The sequence below is a fragment of the Jaculus jaculus genome, chromosome 1, assembly GCF_020740685.1.
Source record: "Jaculus jaculus isolate mJacJac1 chromosome 1, mJacJac1.mat.Y.cur, whole genome shotgun sequence".
NCBI lineage: Eukaryota > Metazoa > Chordata > Mammalia > Rodentia > Dipodidae > Jaculus > Jaculus jaculus.
Window position 1 is genome coordinate 123236670 of NC_059102.1, and position 24230 is coordinate 123260899.

The 24230-nt window shown below is 43.9% G+C and overlaps 1 protein-coding gene across 2 annotated transcripts in view; it reads right to left on the reverse strand.

Annotated features, from left to right (window-relative positions):
* The window catches only part of Susd1 (sushi domain containing 1), a 142738-nt gene that overhangs the window by 9056 nt on the left and 109452 nt on the right, over positions 1-24230 (reverse strand). The window contains exons 13-16 of one of the 2 annotated variants that reach the window (XM_045141733.1): positions 13115-13211; positions 8948-9206; positions 6108-6147; positions 1016-1106 (exon numbers count right to left, since the gene is read on the reverse strand). In XM_045141733.1, coding sequence (XP_044997668.1) covers positions 1054-1106; positions 6108-6147; positions 8948-9206; positions 13115-13211 — 449 coding nt within the window. In that variant the 3' untranslated portion in view covers positions 1016-1053. Of the gene's footprint in view, positions 1-1015; positions 1107-6107; positions 6148-8947; positions 9207-13114; positions 13212-24230 lie in introns of those variants that run through there. The other variant, XM_045141731.1, reaches the window with a different exon arrangement.

Sequence of the window (24230 nt, forward strand, 5' to 3'; positions counted from 1 at the left end):
TACTATCAGAGTTATCCAGGCATCACCGGGAAGATCTGCCCTGGTTTTGCCCTCAAGTTATCATGCATGCTCTTAGTGTCTCTTCCTTTGTACAAAATTCTTCATTTGTTTGTTGCACTCAAAGATCACTTGCAATTGTTTATCATTTCATGTGACAATTGTGTGAACCTGCTGGGATGTGCTTTGTCTAGGTGGGAAGACTTTAACCTCAATCTAGTAGTTAACTCTTCTCCTGCACAGGAGACAGGAGCAAAGTAGGAGAAGAGGAACCTTTTTCTGGACTGTCCACCAGCGGAATCCACCTCAGCAGTGAGCCTAGTTATTCCTTACTCTGGACCTCAGCACTGAAAAGTGGCCTGAATTGAGTTTGCACAGTGTAACCTGGACTTTGGTTCCAGGCATGATTTCATGTTCCTGGTAGAACAGTTCTTGACCATATTTCTTCTTGAAAACTTTGTATAAGTACTCTGAGAAGAAAAACACACCCAGTGCTCATAGGTGTAGCTACACAGGCTTTTTTAGGGATTTCCTCCATGCATTCCTTACTAAGAAACTGGGCAGCTTGAATTATGGCTGAACTCCTTTCATAGTTTTATGCCATGGAATCACATATTTTCCTTCCAAGTCTCCTGTGGAACATTCATTTAGAAACCCAGCTGAGTGACTCTTGTGCTATACCCCATCAGTTAGTTCCTTATCTTGGAGAAAGGCCACCCCTTAGGACTGTCACTCATTCTCTCCATGAGGGCTCTGTCAAGACAAACTTGTGCTCAGGGGAGTGACAGGGCCTTCTCTAGGCTTCTCTTTAACCTCTCACTGATGAAAACAGCACAGGTGCTGAAGAGGAAGTTAGAAAGGCTCTATTTCCACCCTCAAGACTCATGACAGCTTGAGGGTTTCCTATGGGCATGGACTTTTTTTCTTGGATGTACACAGGTAACATCATTTCCTGAGCCAACAACTGCTATCAAATGGTGCAAATATTTAGCTCCATGACTTAAAGAGAAAGCTTGGACCAGACAGCAAGCAGCACATCAGCACAAAGAGGAATGATTATTCTTGTTTTCTTCTTGTAATTCTAGATCTTCTCATTTGAGTTGGGTTTCCTACAGAGCAGGAGACAGCAAAGGAGATCATGGCAAAAAATAAATTTAGAGATAATTAATGTTTAATAAATACACAATACTGTTATATTCTTCTTATTTTATTTACTTACTTTTTTTGTGGGTTTTCAAGGTAGAGTCCCACTCTAGCCCAGACTGGCCTGGAATTCACTATGTAGTCTCAGGATGGCCTTGAACTCATGGCGATCCTCCTACATCTGCCTCCTGTGTGCTGGGATTAAAGGTGTGCGCCACCACAGCCAGCTATTCTTTTTATTTTAACTTAACAAATTACCATAACTTTAGGCAGATGTAAGCCCACTTATTAGCTCAGTTCTGTGGCTCACATGCTCAGGCGCAGTGACTGGTTTTTCTGCTTAGGGTCTTGCAAAACTGGATTCAATGCACCAAGCAGGCTGCATTTCCTTCTGGAGGCTCTGGGAATCTGCTCCCAAGCTCATGAGAGTTGTCGCTAAATTCAGACCCTGCAGTTATAGGACTAGTCTTCCTTTCCTATGGGCCGACAGGGGCCCTCTCAGTTCTTACAGGCCACCTGCATTCCTTGCCGTGTAGCCTTCCCATCTTCAAAGCTAGTAGCAGACTGTCCCAGTGTCAAATCTGTCTCACCCTTGGAATCTCCAATTGCTCCAGTCCCTGACACTTAGACCTAGATTAAAGGCTCATGAGATTAGGTCAGTCTCACTGGGATTTCTGGGGACTTTAATCACATCTTCAAAATGCCTCCACAGTAATACAGAATAGTCTGAATGAATAGCCAGGCAAAGGTGGGTATATACCAGTGTCCACAAATTTGGGAGAGACTTCTTAAAATCCTACCTACCACAGTTAGGAAGGGTTTTAATGATGTGTGTGTGTGTGTGTGTGTGTGTGTGTTATAGTCATCCCTCAGTATCTCTAGTACTAATGACAAGGAAAAAAAGTATGTGTTTGGTACAGAATTTTTCCAACTATTTCAATCTGTGGTTGGTAGAATCCATGAATCCAGGGCCCACAGATACAGCTGGCTGCCTGCAGATGCACACACTCTCGCTGCACGTGTATCTTGGTGCAAATCTTCTCTGGCTTATGTATTTGGTAGGCACTTCGCCTGACTGCTGGCTGCCTCTCACTCATTCACCCCCCCCCCCCGCACCCCAGCACTGGCCCAGCTCGTGCAGCTCTTCCAGCACTCTCCCTGACGGTTTGAGCCCCAGTAGGAAAAGACAAGTGCCAGTGGCTCTGCAGTATGGAGGCATGGCTGAGGAAAAGTAGAGCGGAAGACCCCGCTCCGCTCCGCAGAGGAAATTTGAAACAGACAGAGATGGCATTTGCATTTAATCTTGAAGAACAGGTGGACTGTAACAAGCAGTGAGTCACAGGCAGGCTGTACAGCAACCTAGGTGGGAGTAACTGAGCCGTCCTGTGAGCTAAGATCTCCTAAGAGCGAGTTTGGCCGTACTCAGAGAGCAGCTAGAGGCTGAAAGGAGAAGAAGGTGTGACCAGAAGTCAGGTCGGGGTCTAGCGGAGGTCTCAGACAGCAGGCTGCAAGGGAGCTGTAACCTCTGAAGAGTTTTCAAAGGAAATAATAAAATTAGCACTGCAGCTCAGGAATATGAGTCAGGTGGTGGAACACAGGCTGCAATGGAGAGAGAAACCCAGAATGCTTGTGGTGGGAGATGAGCAAAGAGGCTTTCCAGGTGTGCTACAGCGGCCAGGACTGTGCTTCCTACGAAGGCCTGGACACGGAAATACAAACCAGTGCTTGCTATGCGGGCTGACAGAGAATGAGGAGTCTCCAATAACTAGGAGAGTTCATGCTTGTAACTGAAGAATGTTCCCTGGTTACAGCTTACCGTCATCTCAGTGGCTCAAGAAACCATAGACCCATGGTACTTTGTGGCTGGAAGGAATCTCAGGGGGCCTGGACAGAGATGACTGAGAATAGCCAAGTTAAATATCATTTCAAACACCCCTGGCTGGTGATGAGGTTGACTGAGACAAAGCAGCTCAGACCTCTGCATTTGCCATCAAACCACCTCCTGGCCCCCAGAGCTCACTCCAAGGCTCTTTGAGGAGCACTATGCAAAAGGAAAACATATAACTATGCACTATGCAAAAGCCAGAATGGGGCTGAGGCTTGGCACGAGTAAACTGGAATAATTTCAAGACTAATTTAGGTCCTACTTCTCTCCAAATTACTTTCTGAAATGGCAGTCTCCAAAATTAAAAAGGGGGAGGGGGGCTTTCAGAGATGAGGACACAACCCACACAGATAAAGACATGCTGGAGCTGCCTTAAGAATCTCAGCAGAACAGTGGGCTTTCTATGATCTCTAAGAGCTTTCCAGTGGCTTGAATTCAAAGGCTCAAATTCCCTTTCAGTAATGATTCTTAAGTTGAGGAGGAAAGAAGGGTACTGCCAAAAGCCACTCCAATATTCTTCTAGCAAAATCCTCTCTATTAACTTAATCACAACTGAACAACTGCAGCCAGCTCTCTGATTATTCCTTCTACCCACTTTGAATGTTTTCCAGTCATATGAAACAGCTGCTAAATGGGGTGGGTTTTGGAAACTATTGTTTCCTGTGTCTTTAAAGCTTATGTATCTCAATTATACTATAAAATCTAGTCTTTTCTGTGTAAGAAATCCATTCAATTCAGCTTCAGGGAATAGACTGGCAGAACGGTTTTTGAATGTTAGAATGTGTGGTTGTTTCTTTATCCTTCCTTAAATTGCTTTGAAAAAGAGAGCTTGGCCCATCTTCACACAAAAATGGAACAGCACATATCTTTGTTGAGAGAAACCCACTCTGCCTGGCAATCAGCTGACAGTCTTCACCAGCAAGTCACCTTGTCCAGCTGAAAAGCCAATTCTTCTACCCTTATTGAAGTAAGTTTGAGTAGAAATTTAAAAAATATATAGAAAATAAGATTAGGAAAGAAATAGGCAAATAGAGGAAGCCTAATTCCCCAAGCCTCTCCTGAACAATTTTCTGCTAAGTCCCTTCCACTGACAGGACAGCAGAACCCCCACTGCCAGTGCCAGACACTGGGATCTGCCTGATAGCAGTTGTCCACTGCTTCCTCACCACATCAGCCTATTGCTTCATGCAGCTCTGAGGCAAAGGACAGGATGTGAGGGGTTAAAAGTGATAGTGTATGCTGAGGGCAGAATTCCTCAGTGGGTTGCGAGGACTCATAAACCACAAGGAAAAGGTCCAGACTCAAAGGTCATCAACTTAACAAGATTTCTGGTATTAGCTTCAAACTAATGGAATTCCTGGGGAATCAAATCCACTGGCTGGCTGCCTATTGGTTTTAAAGAAATGTACTGCCAGGGAAGTCCCAGTCTGACAAACAAGGACTTGTGATTGCTCAATCCCAGAGGCCATTCTCCCTCCCTATCTCCCATAACTCTGTCCATGGAAAGTAGGCTTAAGTTATACAGTACCCAACAGGGGGGAAAATTTTGGAGAGGGACACAGGGTACTTTCCCATCAGATAGACCCAAGGCAGACTATCTGACTGACCAGTGATTCTGCTGACAGGACAGCAGATGCTGCCACGGGCCCTCTGATCACTACACATTGCTGTAGTGTTTCCTCTTTTCTAAATAAGCATCTTTATGGTGATCCAGTTTTCCCTTGGACATCATGTAATGTGGTTTGAGAATGGCTGCATTTCCCTTTTAGCCACAGGTTGCTGAAGGGACTGTGAGATGCACATCTGGATCTGATCAAGAAGAATGTACAACCCCTGGATTCCTCATTTGGAAGCTGAATGTAGTAACCAACCTTTGAATTATCTTCCCCTAGATTGTACTTTTTCCTGTATGTAGGATTATTCCATCTTTTTTAAGTTTTCTAAGGTAGGGTCTCACTCTAGCCCAGGCTGACCTGGAATTCACTATGTAGTCTCAGGGTGGCCTTGAGCTCACGGCGACCCTTCCTACCTCTGCCTCCTGAGTGCTGGGATTAAAGGCGTGCGCCACCATGCCCGGCATTGTTAATGATTTTTTTAATATTACAGTTATGTACTGTTTAATGAAGGAGATATTGTCTGGGAAATATGTCACTGGGCAATTGTGTCATCAAGCAAATATCACATGATGTACTCAAACTAACATGACTACATAGCTAAGACAAACATTTTTATTCTTTTACACAGGGTCTTGTTATAGAGCCCAGGCTGGCCTCAAATTGATGATCCTCCTGTCTCTGCCTTTCAAATGTTGGGAATTGCCATGTCCAGCTATAAGAGAAATAATCTGTGTGACTACCACTGTATATGTGGTCTATCATTTGACAGAACACAGCATGTGACTATATGGATGTACACACATGCTATGCAGCCAAATGGCAAGTCGTGGACCACTGAAGCTCTTGTTTGGGTCTGTCAACAAGTTCTCCCATACCTTTGAACTTGATAAAAATGTTGCCCCTCTCTCAATGCAATTTTAGTGGAGCTACTGGTCACAATGCTCTGTTCCCAGCAGGCCATAAGAGTAAACATAAAACTCAAGATAGACTGGTCATAAGTCCTCATCTCATATCCACGGTGTCTCATCCACCTAGAGGGCAAGACTACTTCCCTGAAATGTAAAACTTTGTGTTCTCATTGAAGTTGCTCACATGGGGCAAGTCAGGCCCATCTCTCCCCAATATATGGTTGGCAGAAAACAAAAATGAGGCCAACTATTAGAGAGCAGAGATAAGAGGCAAATAGAGAAGAGGGGCTCTACTCCGGGAGTCTAAGTCCAAGTCCCAGGAGCCTGGCAGTAAAGCCCTTTATATGATTCCATAAGTTCCCGATCTCTTCAACTACGGCTTTTGCTTAAACATGTTAAATACTATGGCTTGAGAATGATTAAATTTTGCTGAAGAAAGCCTGACTTAGGTTTATGTCATTTATGACAATTTAAAAAGAGAACTCAACATAAAGTTGAAGCTACAGACTGAACAGGGGAGAAGCAAGGCCAGCATACATAGGTAGAAAATGGTTTTACCTTTCACCTGAGCCCAGGCTGCACAGGAATATCTTCTCACCTATAAAGTAAAATTAAAGTACATTTAACTAGATGGCACATTGAGTTATTTAAAGCAATAAAGCTCAGATGCTACAGCATTATGACAATATAATTTGAGATAGAAAAATCTTTATTTTTATATCTTTAAATTTATTAGCATAGTTTGTACGTATGAATGGTCATGCCAGAGTCCCTTGTCTTTGCAAATGAATGTCTGGCCAGCTTTACATAGGTGGCTGGGATTTGAACCTAGGCTGACAAACTTTGTAAGTGAGCACCTTTTTTTGTTGTTGTTGCTGTTACTTTGAATTAAGGTCTTGCTCTAGCTCAGACTGACCTGGAATTCACTATGTTGTCTCAGGATGGCCTTAAACTCAAGGAAGTCCTCCTACCTCTTCCTCCAGAGTGCTGGGATTAAAAGGCGTGCACCAGCACACTTGGCTCTATAAGTGAGCACTTTAAAGTATGTATGTGTGTGTGTGTGTGTGTGTGTGTGTGTGTATATATACATATATATATATATATATATATATATATATATATATATATATATATATATATATATATATCTGACAGAGAAAGAGGGAGAGAGAGAGTATGTGCAGGGCCTCCAGCCACTGCAAATGAACTCCAGACACATGTGCCCCCTTGTGCATCTGGGTAACGTGGGTTCTGGGGAATCAAACCTGGGTCCTTTGGCTTTGCAGGCAAACACCTTAACTGCTAAGCCATCCCTCCAGCCCTAAGTGAGCACTTTTAACTACTGAGCCATTTCTCTAGCCCATAGAAAATCTTTGAGCCATTTATTTTTATGTCATATGTGCAAGCACACACATGTGCATATGTGTATTGTTGGAGATCAAACCCAGGGCCTCATATATGCTAGGCAAGTGCTTTACCACTGGGCTACTTTCTCAGCCCTAGCTCTTATATCTCATGTAAGCCATATAACACCAGTGTTCAATGGACTGGCATGGGTAAAACATACAGAAGTGACCTTAGACATTACTTATGTAGGTTTCCAGGGGAACTCAGGAAGTATACACCATAGGTAAACAATATCATTATTCTTCTTGCTAGCTGCAAGCAACTGCCATAAACCACCTGGAGAACCATGTTGAAAAAATTACAACATCCTATCTAGGATCAGCAAAAAGTAGTCTTGCAGGCCACAGGCAAGGCTATGAAAAGTCCTGATACATAAAAATACTTCATCTATCTAGATGACACTTGGAAACCTCTGTTACACAAGATGCATTCAAGGAATAAGAAGGAAACTATTAGAAGAGGCCTGAACCTACAAACCCACTGGAATGAAGCACCTTCTCTCCATCATTATCATCTACACATCTGTCAGTCAGGACTGCTAAGAGATGATAAGATTCAGCACAATACCTCCAGGGGAAGCAGCTAGAGAAGAATCTCTCCAATCTCATTATGGAATTCTCCTTTAAGAGACAACTTGGACATTCTGGTTTTCATTTTATTAAATAACATGGGCTACAGAGATGGCTTAGCAGTTAAGCGCTTGCCTGTGAAGCCTAAGGACCCCGGTTCGAGGCTTGATTTCCCAGGACCCACGTTAGCCAGATGCACAAGGGGGCACACACGTCTGGAGTTCATTTGCAGTGGCTGGAGGCCCTTGTGTGCCCATTCTCTCTCTCTCTCTCTCTCTCTCTCTCTCTCTCTCTCTCTCTCTCTCTCTCTCTGCCTCTTTCTCTCTCTGTCTGTGTCTCTCAAATAGATAAACAAAAAAATAATAATAACGTATTTAAACTGAAAAATTCTGGGGAAAGCTTTCACTATCTATAGGTTTGGAATGTGATTGAATTTTGCCTTGAGGTTAAGTTCAGAGATGAGGGATGGAGAAATGTGCAAGAATGAGCATGAAGGATGAACTTGAAGACAGAACAAAAGGACTTCAAGTGCAAGGTAGTTACTGGGGAACTGGAAGTACTGAGACAGAGAAACTGGCAGAGGCCAAATCAAGAAGGGGGGATATTAAACTGGACAGCCTTGATCAGGTGTGTATTTTATAAAACTCATCCTAGAAGTAGTTGGAGCAAGGAGGCAGGTAGAGGCAAGGAGAGATGTCTTATTAGTATTTACACAATTTTTCTAGTTTCCATTACCAACCCATTCACATTTATGCCAAGTTTAGGATCCTAGGTTGACTGGCACTGGGTAGTTTTTTCCAGATCTCTTATCTGAAACCGATGCAGTTTTTAGTATTTTGCTTGCCTGACTCATTATATTTAACATTTTTATTCTATAATATTCATAACTCATTATATTTGCTAATTTTCTAATGAATATTTATTTTTCTATCTTATGAAAGAAATGACGAGATGAACCGTTCTGAGGAATGCGGTGAGAAAAGTGGGGCCTATGTTATAATATCCAAGGAAGTGATGTCAGCAGTGCTGGGTACCTGCCCCTCTACTTCTTTCCAAGGCGAAACAGCACACTAGGAGAAATATAAGGGAAATTGATAGACTGTTCTGGATGTTCCTTTCCAACTCAGGCTTCAGCAATGCAATGGAATGCTGGTATCCATGAAGCTTAAGGAAGACCCCAGACCAGAGCAGTCCAAATGCAGATCCAACAAGGTCTGCCAGGACATTCTTACCATTATCTGTGTGTCACCTGCCTGCCCTTCAAAAAAGGCAAAGCATTCACAATGTTAAAAGTCATAAGTACATTTCAATGGTTATTACGTGCAGTGTCCATCTCACATACTGGGAAAATGCATGTTCAAACATTTAAACTTCAGATGAGGAAGAGACCAAGAGGTCACAAGAGCTTCTAAAGAACTATACCTTATTCCATTCACTTGTGATTCGTAACATTATGCAGTAATCACTCCCTATCTTCAAAGGTGCATTGTAGTACTTCCCATAGTACAGTCTGTCTCCAATAGCTATCTCCATGGTGTCACCTGCAACATCGCTGGCCAGGAGCTCTGCAGCCACGTATCCATCAGCAGCAGAGGTATTGCTAAAGAATGAAGCCATGCCTTCGGAACCACAAGAAAATGTGTCCTGTAGTGCCAGCGGGAGCACCAACACCTGATATGAACTGGGAGGAAAAAGAAAGCAGAGAAATTGGCAGGGGCCTGGGAGGAAGGGCGGTCATTAGGTGCAATGCCTTGACCAGAGGTGCATTTGATAAACTCTCCTGTCACTGTGCTTGGAGGGGGCACTCATTTGTTCATTCAGATTCACTGAACTATGAGATAAGCATTTTTTGAATGGATAAACAAAAACTCTGGCCTATGTGGGATTTAGTGACTGGCAGCTCCAGCAATCATGGAATGCCAGCTTTACCTACAGTGGTAATAAAGGCGACAATGGATAAGCAAGCCAAGTCCCAGCTGCCAAGGAGACCAGGCACACCCTTATTAGCTGTGAGAAGTCTCTACATGTATCACTGCCTCATGTGCCTGTCATATAGTTGATCTAATTAGTGGTTTTTCACATGGGCAAGTAAAACCTGGCAGGAGGAAGGCTTTAGCAGTCACATGAAGGCCAACTGCTTATAACAGTTAATATCCTGTCTGAGAAAAAGGCTCCAGACAATCATGTGGCAATGTAAAACACAACTCATGTGATTTACACTCTCTACAGTTCACAGGCTGGCACCAAAGTTCACGTGAAACAAATGAGAAGCCAGGAGTGCACAGTCACCATGAGCTAATCTAGGCTAATGAGATCTTGAATCAGCTAGAAAGGTAAATGGCATATAAGCTTTGTGAAACTGTCCTCTAAACTGGACACAGAGACACACTTAACAATCAAGTGTTATTTTATCATGTATTTGGTTACTATTTATCAACAAAGGTAAAATAAAAATGTGCTCAGAGTGAGTCATCCTTTCTTTTCTAGCCCCATCTAGCTCAGCCCTTATCTCCGGCCTCTGGTGTAGTGAATGTTTGAACATCCCTTATCTCTACAGAACTTGACAGCAGGGATTTGAGAGGCTTGCTCTTATATTTTTGCAAGGCCTGGAACATTTCTTTGACAATTAACACCTCCCCATAAATGATCACTGAGTTAAAGATTTATTAAAGAACAAGATATGCATTGCACCAAATATGGCTAGGGTGGTTTCTAAAACTCGTTAGACCACATAATTCTATTTCACCGGCAAATTTCCACTTCCTGTTCTACATTCCTTACTCCCCATTTTCTACTTCCTATAAGATCACGAATCACTAGGTTAAGGCAAGGGAGCTCTCCCCACAGTAACTGTGTATTTGAAAAGTCTCCAGCATTACTACCTGGCTCCCAGATATGCTAGGTATCCTCAGGGCCCTGATTTCTACAAAGTCTGGGCTTACTTTCAGAAAATGGTTTTGTACAAAAGAGATAAAAGTAAAACTTGCAGGGCACTGAATGGTCACCACTGCACCAACAGTTACTGAGCTTCCACTGTCTACAGCGGACACCTGGAACAACAATTTCTCTGAAGACTTGAAGATATCCCTCTACAGGAATCATGGCCATAGGCGAGAAAGTAAAGGTGGTAACAGCTCCATGCTATCTATATCTCATTCTCAAATCCCTCTCATTTGTCCCTCTATATGGTGCTCACCCACTAGAGACTTCATTCACAAGACAGAAATCAACCTGCCTCTTTATATCCAAGAATGATACAAATCCTCAAGCCCCATCCCAGCCCTATGGAATCAGTCTCCAGGAGTAGCAATGGAAATGTGTACTGCTGATAAAGCATGCCAGGTGATTCCTGCTACCAGGCAAGGGCGGGAGACACTGGCCTCAAGGAAGTCCACCAAGAGACTGCTAAAGACTGGCTTCTTCAGGAAGAGAGACCTTGTTCCATGGCACTTGTTGCACTATGTGCCCCACATCACTGCCACACACAAGGCCCAAAGCAGACTCAGGCCTGGCAAAGATTGCGCCTCCAGCTCTAACCAGGCAGCCAGGCAGAGGAAATCGTACCACCTTCTGGTAAAGAGCCCTGGTGATGTCAGGGCAGCAGTTCCAGTGGCTTGGAACTTGACCATTCCAGAAGCACTTCTCCCCATCACCCTCCCTAGATGACTCATGGGTCTCCACTTCCTGTTTTGAAGACACTGGCCAGTACACTGCCACAAAGGTAGACTGTCATTTGGTTTTTCTTTTGCCTTACGTAATTATTTGGCTTAAGTATTACATCTCTGCCCTTGCAAATTCTCTCTGGTAGTGATGTCATTACTTCTGTCCTCTTTTAGCAACAGAATTCCAGTACCTTCCAGTAATATTAGGAATAAAGAAATGGAACTGTTTAGAACCAGAACTGTTTAAGTCAGGCATGGTGGCACAGGCCTTTAATCCCAGCGCTCAAGAGGCAGAGGTAGGAGGATCGCCTTGAGTTTGAGGCCACCCTGAGACTCCATAGTGAATTCCAGGTCAGCCTGAGCTAGAGTAAAACCCTACCTCAAAAAAAAAAAAAAAAAAAAGAATGAAAGGAAGGGAGGGAGGGAGGGAGGGAGGGAGGGAGGGAAGGAAAAGAAATGGAACTGTTTAGACAATGTGAATCCCTGAAGAAACCTGAAACTTCACCTGATACGACAGCAGGGCAACCCCAAGTTCTTCAATAAATGCATACACAGATGATACTTTTTTCTTTCCTTCCTTCATTCTTTTTTTAAAAAAATAATTTTATTAAGTCATTTAAGTATCTATTGTCAAGAGAGAGAAAAAGCATGAGAATGGGAATGAGCACACCAGGGCGTAGTGCCATCACAAACTAACTTTAGACACATGTGCCACTTTGTGCATCTGGCTTTACACGGGTACTAGGGTATCAAACCTAGGCCTTCAGGCTTTGAAAGAAAGTGCATTTAACTGCGGAGCCATCTCTCCAGCCTATTTCTTTTACCTTTTTCTCCCTTTCTTTCTTTCTTTCTTTCTTTCTTTCTTTCTTTCTTTCTTTCTTTCTTTCCCTCATTCCTTCCTTCTTTCTTCCCTCCCTCCCTCCCTCCCTCCCTCCCTCCTTCCTTCCTTTCTTTCTTTCTCATGTAGCCAAGTTGGCCTCAAACAACTTACTATGTAGCCAAGGATGACCTTGAATTTCTTCTGATCTTCCCATCTCCATCTCCTGAGTGCTGGGATTGAAGGCAAATCACCATGCATGGTTTCATGTTATGCTGAGGACTGAACTCAGGACCTCATGCATGCAAGGCAAGAATTCTACCAATTGAGCAATATCCCCAGCCCCAGGTTCTTTTTTTCATACTTTCATAATATTTCATGTTTATTTTTACTTTCATTGCACTGAACAGCCAAGAGAGATAAAGGGCCACATAGGTTAGGCCATCACACCATAATCTCCATTGACCTGGTACTGTGAGCAAGTTGCTCCTATCTTCAGACCAACTCTAATCTTCCTCTCTTAAAAAGAAAAGGACTGGGCTAATTCAACTCTCCTAATCCCCCCATGACCTTTGTAAATAAAATGCAAAATTGAACATAATGTAGTCCTCCAACAGAAGTAAATTAATTCCATCCTAATACCATCTGGTATCCCAGCAGTGGTCAGTGTCATACCCATAATAACTCAATATATGAATGCATAAAAAAGTCCCCAGATGACCTTTTCAGAAACCACTACACACAGCCCAAGAGCATTCTGACATAAATAGAAGCATTTTCTGTCTGGGGCACATGAAGTGTTGCTCCTGACGACCATCACAAAAGGAAGTACCATGACATGTGAATGAGAAGGACACTGCTTGATATTGTCAATGATGAAGGAATGGACTGCATTTCCTGAACTAAACTTCCCAAATGCTTGCCCCTGGCCCTTTAGAAATCTCTTCGTTTAGGATGCTGCTGAGCACAAAGGCCCAGTGTATCCTCAAGGAAACAAAGTGAGGGGCCTGCACTATGACCCCAGCTACCCAGTGCAACTGTCCATGGGAAGTCTTCTCAACCAAACCGGGGAGAACACTGGACAACTGTGAAAAAAGGACAATGACTGACCTGACAGGTCCAGTTTTCTCCTTGGCTTTCCTCAGTTTCAGATGTGGCAGGGGTCTTCCATACACTGTGAAAAATTCTACTTCTGGAAGTGGAGGCTCTGAAAACAAAGAGACAAGATAAGCTCTATGAACAGAACAAGCGAAAAGCACAAAGAAGGACCATCAAAATTGTTCATCTAAAAAGTGATGTGCTTTAATCCCAGCACTCAAGAGGCAGAGGTAAAGAGGATTGCTGTGAGTCCAAGGCCACCCTGAGCCTACATAGTGAATTCCAGGTCAGCCTGCGCTACAGTGAGACCCTATCTAAAACAAACACACAAAAAAAATGACCAGGGCTGGAGAGATGGCTTAGCGGTTAAGCACTTGCCTGTGAAGCCTAAAGACCCCGGTTCGAGGCTCGATTCTCCAGGAACCATGTTAGCCAGATGCACAAGGAGACACATGCGTCTGGAGTTCGTTTGAAGCGGCTAGAAGCCCTGGCGCGCCCATTCTCTCTCTCTCTCTCTCTGCCTCTTTCTCTGTCACTCTCAAATAAATAAATAAAAATGAACAAAAAAAATTTTTTTTAAATGATGACCATATTCTGTCTTATACATTCAACAATATGGATGATTGTTTACATCAGTCTGTCAGGTGAAATAACCACATGCAAAGAGATAAATACTATCTGATTCCCCTTTTATGAAATATTTAGAATAGCCAAATTCATACAGAAAGTAGCAGCTGAGAGGCTGCCCCAGATTGGAGAGGGATGGGGACATATTGCTTAATGTTCGGAAGTTCTATTGGGGTGATAAAAGGTTTTGGAATTAGATAGTGGTAATGGTCATACATATTGTGAATGGCACCAATACTACTATGTATGATTAAATGTGGTTAAAATGGTACATTTTAGGCTGGAGAGATGGCTCAGCAGTTAAGGCGTTTGCCTGCAAAGCCAAGGATCCCGGTTCCATTCCCCAGTACCCATGTAAAGCCAAAGGTACAAGGTAGATCATGCGTCTTGAGTTCCTATGCAGTGGCTGGAGGGTGTGGCATGACCATTTTCTCACTCTCTCTCTCTCTCTCCCCCTCTCTCATTTCCTCTCTCAAATAAATCAATAAAAATTTAAAATAAAATAAAATAATTAATTGAAAAATTGTACATTTTGTGTTATGTATATTTTCTCACAACAAAATGAAGTGATGAGCATGTCCCAGAATGACAGGGGACTGTGACACTAAGGGCCTTACAGTTGGCTTGGTGAATAATAATAAGTGCTTATTTGATACATGTCATGGTTTAAAGATGACTCAAGAGTGTGCCCCAAAAGTTAGTATGTTGGAATCTTTGTCCCCAGAGTGATAATGTAAGAGTTGGTGGAACCCTTAAAAGGTAGAATGGATTTTTTAATGTTTTATTTTTATTTATTTATCTATTTGACAGAGAAAAGAGAGAGAAAGAGGATGGGTGCACCAGGGCCTCCAGCCATTGCATATGAACTCCAGATGTGTGCATCTGGCTAATGTGGGTCCATGGGAATCGAATCTGGGTCCTTTGGCTTTGCAGGCAAATGCCTTAACTACTAAGCCATCCCTCCAGCCCAAAATAGATATTTTTAAGATGTGGAAAGTAATTTATATCACTGGGGTGGTGCCAATGGAAATGAGCAATGTTCATCTCCCAAGCCGCATGTCATAAAAACAGCAAGCCTGGCCCCACCCTGCTTCTGCTTCATATCTCACTATGTGGACTCCTCCCTAAGTCCCTTATGCTGCTCTCTGCTACTGGGCCCTTACCTGAGGCTAGCCTAATGAAGCGGCCCCATCTCAGACTTTCATTTTTTACAAATATGATTTCAAGAAACCTCTTTCCTTTTCCAGCTTTGGGTGTTTAATTGTAGCAATGGAGAATGGACTATTGTAGAGAAGGCAGGCACATCAGACTTCTGTGTCCTTTATAACCACAGTGCTTGATTCTATTTCTCAGTAACCACATTTCCTACAGGTTTTTCATTGAGAGGAAAATATGGTGACACAAATGCTCTAGCGTCTCACATTACATTCAAGTAGTTACATCCAGGGTGTCAGCTCATCAGCTGCCAATCTGAGTATGAACCACACACACTAGATGTGTCTTACATATGCCTCACCTTACTTGATTTCCCTAACAATGCCACTGACATGGTGATATTCACAGAGGCGCTCGCTTTCCCCCTCTTGGGTGCATATCTTGGCCAATGCATTGGGAACTTGTATCATCTCTGAAGGATTAGGGGAAGGGCTTCCAGCTGCCCTTCGAACTATATGATTTTTGACGGTATTGTTTCCCCTGGTTCCTTTCTTTTTCTTTCATTTTCTTTTTGTGGAGTCAGGCAGACTGAACCCAGGGCAGGTGCTTTTGTCCTCATTCAGGTCCTCCACATACTAGGTAAACTTGAACCAAAGCAAATAAAAAGCAGTTCTCCATTGGCAGTGTAGATTCAATTTCCCCACAAGTCCAGTGCAAAGCTCAAATGCGAGAGGGAGTTCCAGGAAGTGTTATTTTGGCCTCAGGCCCAAGTCAATTTCACTGGTAATAAAACTGATCATTGGAACTGTACCTCACTCTTCTGTATATTTTTAAGTTTTCCTCAACTCAGAGATGGAACAAATGTGATTAATACTATTTATGTCTACAGTTTTGACATTTAAAAATATTTGTGTATGCATGCATGAATGTGTGTGTGTGCACACACACGTGCGCAAGCACGTGTACCAGGGCCTCTAGCCTTTGCAAGTGAACACCAGATGCTTGTGCCATTTTTTTGTTTGTTTGTTTTGTTTTTTCAGATAGGGGTTTGCTCTAGCTCAGGCTGACCTGGAATTCACTATGTAGACTCAGGGTGCCTCAAACTCTCCTTAAACCTCCTACCTCTGCCTCCCAAGTGCTGGGATTAAAGGCGTGTGCCACCACGCCCAGCGCTTGTACCATTTTTTTATGTCTGGTTTACATGGGTGGCTTTCGAATTGAATCTGGGCTGGCAGGCTTTGTAAGTAAGTACCTTTAATTACTAAGCCATCTCCCCAGTCCCAAGTTTTGACATATAATAAATGAGGAACCAGACACATGGAGGGATTAAATTACTAACCCAGAAGCACATAGCATGTAGCAGAGCCAGGATTTGAACACATCTCTGCTATCCATCTTTCTCATTTACCCTAGGGCTTCTTTAATATCTGGCTCCAGCAAATTATCCATCCATGGGTGAACTAATAAAAAGCTACTTTTAATATGCTCCATTTGCAAAGAGTTTACAAAAGCATTGGCTCCAGAAAAAGAATCCATTGCCACAATTATCCTATAGAATCAGAGGTCTCACTGGGCATGGTGGTACCTGCCTTTAATCCCAGCTCTCAGGAGGCACAGGTAGGAGGATCACCATGAGTTTAAGGCCACCCTGAGACTACATAGTGAATTCCAGGTCAGCTTGGACTAGTGAAAAACACTACCTTGAAAAATCAAAAACAAGAAAAAAAATCAGAGGTCTACCCAATGTAGCGTACATCAGAGAGGACAGACTATAATAAGCTGCAGAAACAGTCCTTAATATAAGTAGATAAGACCAAGTGGTTGGGGTTAGTGTCTTGTTTGTATCACCTATACCTCTAGCTGCTACATCTATAAAATGGGAGAAAGACTAATCTCCACTTCAGAAAGCTGTTGAGGGAACTGATGAATACATTAATAGTAACTAACAACCAGGGCTGGAGAGATGGCTTAGTGGTTAAGCGCTTGCCTGTGAAGCCTAAGGACCCTGGTTCAAGGCTCGATTCCCCAGGACCCATGTAAGCCAGATGCAAAAGGTGGTACATGCATCTTGAGTTTGTTTGCAGTGGCTGGAGGCCCTGAAGCGCCCATTCTCTCCCTCTCTCTCTCTCTCCCTCTTTCTCTCTCTGTCACTCTCAAATAAAAAAAATAAACAAAAAAATTTTTAAAATAGTAATTAACAATAATGGGTGATAAGTCAACACATATACTAACTGGAACACAGCCTGGCATACAATAGCCCTCAGTATGTATTGGTCACTTCTACAATTAATTTTGACAATTCATTTATACTATATCTGTTGGGTGTCATTCCTATGCTAGGAATTTTGCTGCTTCACCAAGTCCTCACATCAACTCTGTGGCAATCATGCCTATCTGAGCCTTGATAAAAGCAAGGCTCTGGCAGGTTGAATCACAGCACTGAGTCTGTCTGGGCCAAGTGTGGGTCTTGCGTTGATTTGACTCCAAAGTCAATTCTGTCTCAATGCCATGCTAGGAAAATGCTGTGTTCACTTCACTAGGGTTTTGATGATGGCTTAGAGACCTGGAACCACAAACTTCTGAAGGAATGAGAGGACCTTGTACCCTCGTTGGCCTGGGCTCATGAGAAGCAGCGATTGAGGAGCCTTGGGAGAACAACCCCAAAGATTTCTTAATTAGAAAAGCCAAAGAGAAGGGGTGAATAAAAAAGAGAACTCCAGAGTAGCCCCAGAATGAAGACCATGGGGACAAGGTAGCTCCTTCCCAGCTAGAGCCCACAGGAAAGGTACTATGACTAAGTCAGGGCCTATAATATAGTAAGGGAGCCTGAGAGGAACAAGATGTGGGAACAGGACAGAAGGAAGGCAGAGTTCCTAAATCAGGGTTGGAGAGGTTTCTAGATGCTGAATGAATGGCAGGGGGTCAGAGGATGTAAGAAACCAAGCCTGGAAGAGACCAAGGGACACTATAAACCCACAACTGTAAAGCTCTCAGAAACTGGTACTCCTTGTAACCTTGTACCTAAGATTCTTCAAGTGCATGGAAATCACCTTTAATATGTTATATACATTTTTGTTGTTGTTGTTGTTTTGTTTTTGGGGGGTGTGGTGGTTTGATTCAGGTGTCCCCCATAAACTTAAGTGTTCTGAATGCTAGGTTCCCAGCTGATGGATATTTGGGAATTAATGCCTCTTGGAGGGAGTGTATTGTTGGGGGCGGGCTTATGGGTATTAAAGCCAGTTTCCCCTTGCCAGTGTTTGGCACACCCTCCTGTTGCTGTGTCCCACCTTATGTTGGCCAGGGGGTGATGTCCACCCTCTGCTCATGCCATCGTTTTCCTCTGCCATCGTGGAGCTTCCCCTCAAGCCTGTAAGCCAAAATAAATCTCTTTTTCCCAGAAGCTACTCTTGGTTGGGTGATTTCTACCAGCAATGCGAACCGGACTGCAACAGGGGGTAAGGTCTGGCTCTAGCTCAGGCTGACCTGGAATTCACTCTATATTCTCAGGGTGGCCTCGAACTATTGGCAGTCCTCCTACCTGTGCCTCCTGAGTGCTGGATTTTATACTTTATATATTGAATTCATCTGCTGAGCAACCTTTTCTCTTGAGAGTGGCCCTTCTCCCTCCAGTATGGTTCTTATACATTCCTCAAACCCTGTCTAGCCTAGGCCCTTGGACCATGGGTCACCAAACCCAACCTCAGCAGATGAGCAATGGTCCAGATGAGCAATCATTTGACTTGGGGAGGTCAGAACACGTTCTTAGTCATGGGTTGTAGCTGTCGGACCAATCACAGAAGCCAGGAATACTAGCCTCCCAAGTTTATGTGAAAGAGAGCAGCCAGAAAGAAGCAGCTGAAAAGGAAAAGAGAGTGAATGGGGCTCTCATGGCCCATCTGTCACTGGACCTTGTGTGCTTGCTCCAACTGAGATTTATTCATGGAATTCCACTTCTGTGATACAACTTGCTCCACACACTTATGCTGTTTTGAGTTGGGTTTTTATCATTTACAACCCAGAGAGACCTGACTATAGAATGCATCCAGTACTCTCATGTTCTGCTAAAGGGCAGAGCACAGGGCTGTGTGTGTTTGAGGGACCTCTGGCACTGGGCCAGATGGAAGCATTTGTGTGAGAACTGCCATGAATTCAAGCACGTTCCAAACCCTTGGATGGTGGACACAGTGAGGCAGCAGGAAGAAGGGCCGTAATTAGCCCCTCTTGTAAGCCATCCTCTCTTCAGGGTCTACCACTGTGACAATTCAGTAGAGGAAGAAAGGGGGGATTTGGAGGGAGCGGAAAACAGAAATACAGATGCATCTATTCATATATATGAATGCCTTCCTGATGTTGCCCAACCTCCCCTGCTTACTCACAAGCCCCAAACCCTGCCAAAATAAACACTATTTAATGAATCAGAAAATAGCTTAGCTTACAGTAGATAGCCTCAGGTTGCTGGGATGAACTTGCAGACCAGGCATAATTATGAAGGAAGAGATTTATTGAAGATAGAGGGCAAGATCCATAATGGCAGAAGAAGCTAGCCCGCTTTCACGGGTACAAGCAGAGACAGAAAAGCCACAAGCCAAAACCAAAAGGCCCCCTACACAGCACATGCAAGCAAGCCCACTTCAGGAACTCCAGGCGAAGCTCCACCACTTGGCATATCTTTAGACTGGAATTCCAAATCTGTGCCCACACCTTAGGGCTGGACCCTAAGATCCACCCACAGGGACACCTCCTCCAGCTGGGTATCTGCAGATCTAAATCACAAACTTTCATAAAAACCTGAAGATATTGGAGGCCATCCAATTAAACTACCACATGGCTCAATTTATAATCATTTTTTTTAATTAGGCCAGAGGGCTGGAGAGATGGCTTAGCAGTTAAGCACTTGCCTGTGAAGCCTAAGGACCCCAGTTCGAGGCTCAATTCCCCAGGACCCATGTTAGCCAGATGCACAAGGGGGCGCACGCATCTGGAGTTCATTTGCAGTGGCTGGAAACCCTGGCGCACCCGTTCTCTCTCTCTCTCTCTCTCTCTCTCTCTCTCAAATAAATAAACAACAAAAAAATTTTAAAAATTAGGGCAGAGTATTTATAGTTTTTAAAGCTTTATGACGTGTTATTCATACATCTATATTCAACATATATATTTCTTAGTCATCTCTATGCACCAGGCTCTGTGCTAGGCTGGGGGAGACAGGCAGGGAAAATGTGATTTCTGATTTCTAGAACTTCAGAACATACAATGGAGACAGTTTTGCAAAGAGGAGTACTCAGGGCTATGGTAATGTTATTTCTATAGTTACCTTCTCACTGTTCGGACAAAGCACCAGACCAAAAGCAGTAGATTGGAGGAAAACTTTTTATTTTGGCTTATAGTCTTGAGGAGAAGCTCCAAGATGGCAGGGGAAAACATGGCATGAGCAGAGGCTGGACATCACCCCTGTCACAGCAGGTGGACAATGGCAGCAGGACAGTGAGCCAACTAACACTGGCAAACTAGGAGCTAATAAACCTCAAGGTCCACACCCAGCAACACACCTCTTCCAGCAAGCTCCATCTCCCAAATTGCCACCAGCGGGAACCCAGCATTTAGAACACATGAGTTTATGGAGGATATTTGATTCAAATCACTAGTTATACATAGGCTATTTTGGGGCAGAGAGGAGGAACACTTGACCAAAAGCAAGAGGGTTGTGGTGGTTTAATTCAGGTGTCCCCCATAAACCAGGTGTTCTGAATGCTAGATTCCCAGACAATGGAGATTTGGGAATTAACGCCTCCTAGAGGCGATGTATTGTTGGGGGCAGGCTCATGGGTATTATAGCCAGTTTCCCCGTGCCAGTTTTTGGCACACTCTCCTGTTCCTGTTGTCCACCTGATGTTGGCCAGGAAGTAATATCCACCCTTGGCTCATGCCATCATTTTCCCTGCCATCCTGGAGTGTTCCCTCAAGTCTATAAGCCAAAATAAGCCCTTTTTTCCCAACAGCTGCTCTTGGTTGGGTGATTTCTGCCAGCAATGTGAGCCTGACTGCAACAAGGGATGAGCCTTCAATACAAAAACCATATGCAGAGGCATGGGGGGAGCAGTGATGGAACTACAGATAGCTTATACCTGAAAGGTTGAATTCTGGCAATGAAAAGACAGAGTACAACTGAAGGGGCAAGGTCAGATTTGAGGTCTGGGAAATAAGAAGCTATTTAAAGATTTATAGCAGGGCTGGGGAGATGGCTCAGCTGTTAAAGGCACTTGCTTGCAAAGCCTGATACCCTGGGTTCGATTCCCCATTACCCATGTAAGGCCAGATGCACAAAGTGGCACATACAGCTGGAGTTTGTTTGCAGTGGCTAGAGGCTCTGACATGCCCAATGTCTTCATTTCTCTGTCTCATTCCCCTTGCAAATAAACAAAGAAATAAAATGTTTTGTTTTTTTTTTTTAAAGATTTAGGAGTAGAGAGATGGTTCAGCAATTAAGGCACTTGCCTGCAAGGCCTAAACCCTGGGCTCAATTCCCCAGTACCCATGTAAAGCCAGATGCACAAAGGGGCACATGCATCTGGAGTTCCTTTGCAGCAGCTAGGGGCCCTGGTATGCCCATATATTTTCTCTCTCTTTCTCTCACTCTCTCCCTCCCTCCCTCCTTATAAATAAATAAAAATACTTTTTAAAGATCTATAGCAAATATGCATTTCAGAAATGCAACTTAAAAGGTATATTCAAGGATGGACTGAAAAATTGCAATAGTAAGCAACATAAGAAGTGCGTGAGATCTGAGGCAATGATGGCGCTGGGGATGTGCAGGAGGCGCAGGTAGCAATGCTCTGGAGCGGTGGAACAACATGATGGAAGACGAAGAGAGGAGCCGGGGGGCTGGAGAGATAGCTTAGCAATTAAGGCGCTTGCCAAAGGACTCAGGCTTGACTCCCCAGGAAACATGTAAGCCAGATGCACAAGGGGGCGCATGCATCTGGAGTTCGTTTGCCGCAGCAGGAGGCCCTGGCATGCCAATTCTCTCTCTACCTGCCTATTTCTGTATCTCTCTCTCTCTAATATATAAATAAAAATAAAATATTTAAAAAGAGAGGGGCCAGGGCTTCGACGTTGGCCATAGTGAAGATGTCATTTGCCACATCTGGAGGAAAGTTCAGAAGCAGCTGACTTGCAGACTTGCTGAGGCCAAAATGTGTGCAGAACCATCCAGAAGGCAGTGAGAAATCTAGGGCCAGAAGCTAACAGCAAACTCCAGGGGAAAGACCATGAGAGCCAAGGGCAGACCAGGGGGAAAGCCAGGTACCAGAGTGAGAGATCCTTATACCTTCTATGAAACCATGCCAAATCTAGAATTTCCTCCAAAGTTACCCAGATATAGAGACACAGATCATATTTTTTAACTTCCAACAGACCCTACTTATAGGCCAGGCCTCTCCTCTTTTCAAAAGAATTCCAGAAACAAGCTCCTTGGCCTGCCAGAGGAAGATGGCTGGATTCTTGCAGCAGTGAGGAGGAAACCGCCTGGGCAGGAGAATGAGCCCTTCTTTGAGAATTCCTGCCCTGAGGCCTGAATGCCATCATTTCATTTGTGATTCTCTGTTGTCACAGCAGAATCACTGGTTTTTATTTCAGTTACTATTTTCAGCCTAAAGGGAGATAATTGAGCAGTTGCTCAATCCCTCTCTGCATTTTTAAGTTTTCTTCTGTTCTTTTCCAAAATAAATAAGTTCTAGTTCCACTAATCTCTTAACTAACCTTTTCAAACCACCAGTTTCTTGCCACCCTCAGGAATAGCAGAACAATGTGCTCACTCAGCTTGGAGAAGGCGAGTCCAGGGGCCCACAGCCACCACGCCCTTTTCCAGTCTACTATGTTGCTTGCAGTGTTAAAGGTGCCACTGTCATTTATCTGGCTGACTCAATCAACATGTGACTTCTAGATGGCTTCCTGTCCTGCTTGTTGATAACCTTCCCCATCTGACATGTCAAACAGTCTACTTTTCCTTGGAGCCTCAGAAGGCTGCCTTTCAGCCACAATTCCAAATTAAGTAACCCTGATTTCTTGCTTTGTGTTCCAGAGTGCCATTCTCCCAAGAAGTGCTCTCTTTTTCATGATCCCTCTGACGAATCTAAACAACATCAGACCCAACACAAATAATGGTAATAGTAATAATAATGGTCCTGCCTAGTCTGAGAATGGGTTCTTTTCACCTAGGTATGTGAGATGAAAGCAAAGCTAGCTTCAACCCTAGGCTGAAAGCAAACAACAAAAGAAAATCCAGGGGCTTCCGGGTAAGATGGCTGCGTAGGAGTCACACCAAACCAGCCTAGGGAGGGATTTAAACAAAACACACTTTTCTTCCAAAAAGTAAAGGTGTATAGGTTTTCATTGGCCACAGCAGAGAAGCAGGAGAGACCAAGATCTACCAGAAAGGAGAAAACCAACCAGAATACTGCAGAGGTGGTTGTGGCCCATGCAGCAGGAGCAATGACCAAACAAGGGGGTTTTCCAGTCTCACCAGACCTGAAGGGGAGACAGCGGAGATCAGCTAAGGAGCTGTGAAAGGGGTACAGGTGGGACCAGTTGAGCAGTTCCAGCACAACTCCAGGCTTCCTGCACTCCCCCATACCTCAACTGTCAAAACCACAAACCACCGGAGAGCACATTCAGCCCTGGTGGAAGGACATCCAGCAAGCTGATCAGAACACAAGCTCCACAGCACAACACAGAGGGACAAAGATGGGCATTCAGCACTGGTGAGATTGGTGAGAAGCCACCCCAAAGGTAATGAGGCCAACTGACAAAAAAAGCAGGTACATAGGCCTGCACTGGAAGTGCTAATCTCTCTTTCCATGACAGGGCAGGTTATGGGTTACATTTTCGTGGTTGGTTTTGCCATTTTCAATGAAGCTATATTTGGGGATTGACTATTGCTGCCTTTGTTGCTTTCAGATTCATAGGGCCTTTGTCTTTTTCTTCTGTCATTATTGGGGCAGGGTCTGATTCAGACCCAAGGCCACCAAGAATCCATTTCAGAACAGAAATCTCAACCTCCCAGCAGACAGGATTAAGGATGTACAGCAACGCACACCCTTAGAGATTCTGGCTTTATAAGGTTATCTGTTTGTTTCAATCCCCACACTTGCATACTCTATGCAGGTTTTTATTGAATGTGTATATTACTCGGTTGAATTTTAATTTTTTTTTTTTTTATCTATTTGAGAGAGACAGACACAGAGAGAAAGGCAGAGAGAGAGAGAGAGAGAGAATGGGCGCGCCGGGGCCTCCAGCCACCGAGTACAAACTCCAGACACTTGCGCCCCCTTGTGCATCTGGCTAACGTGGG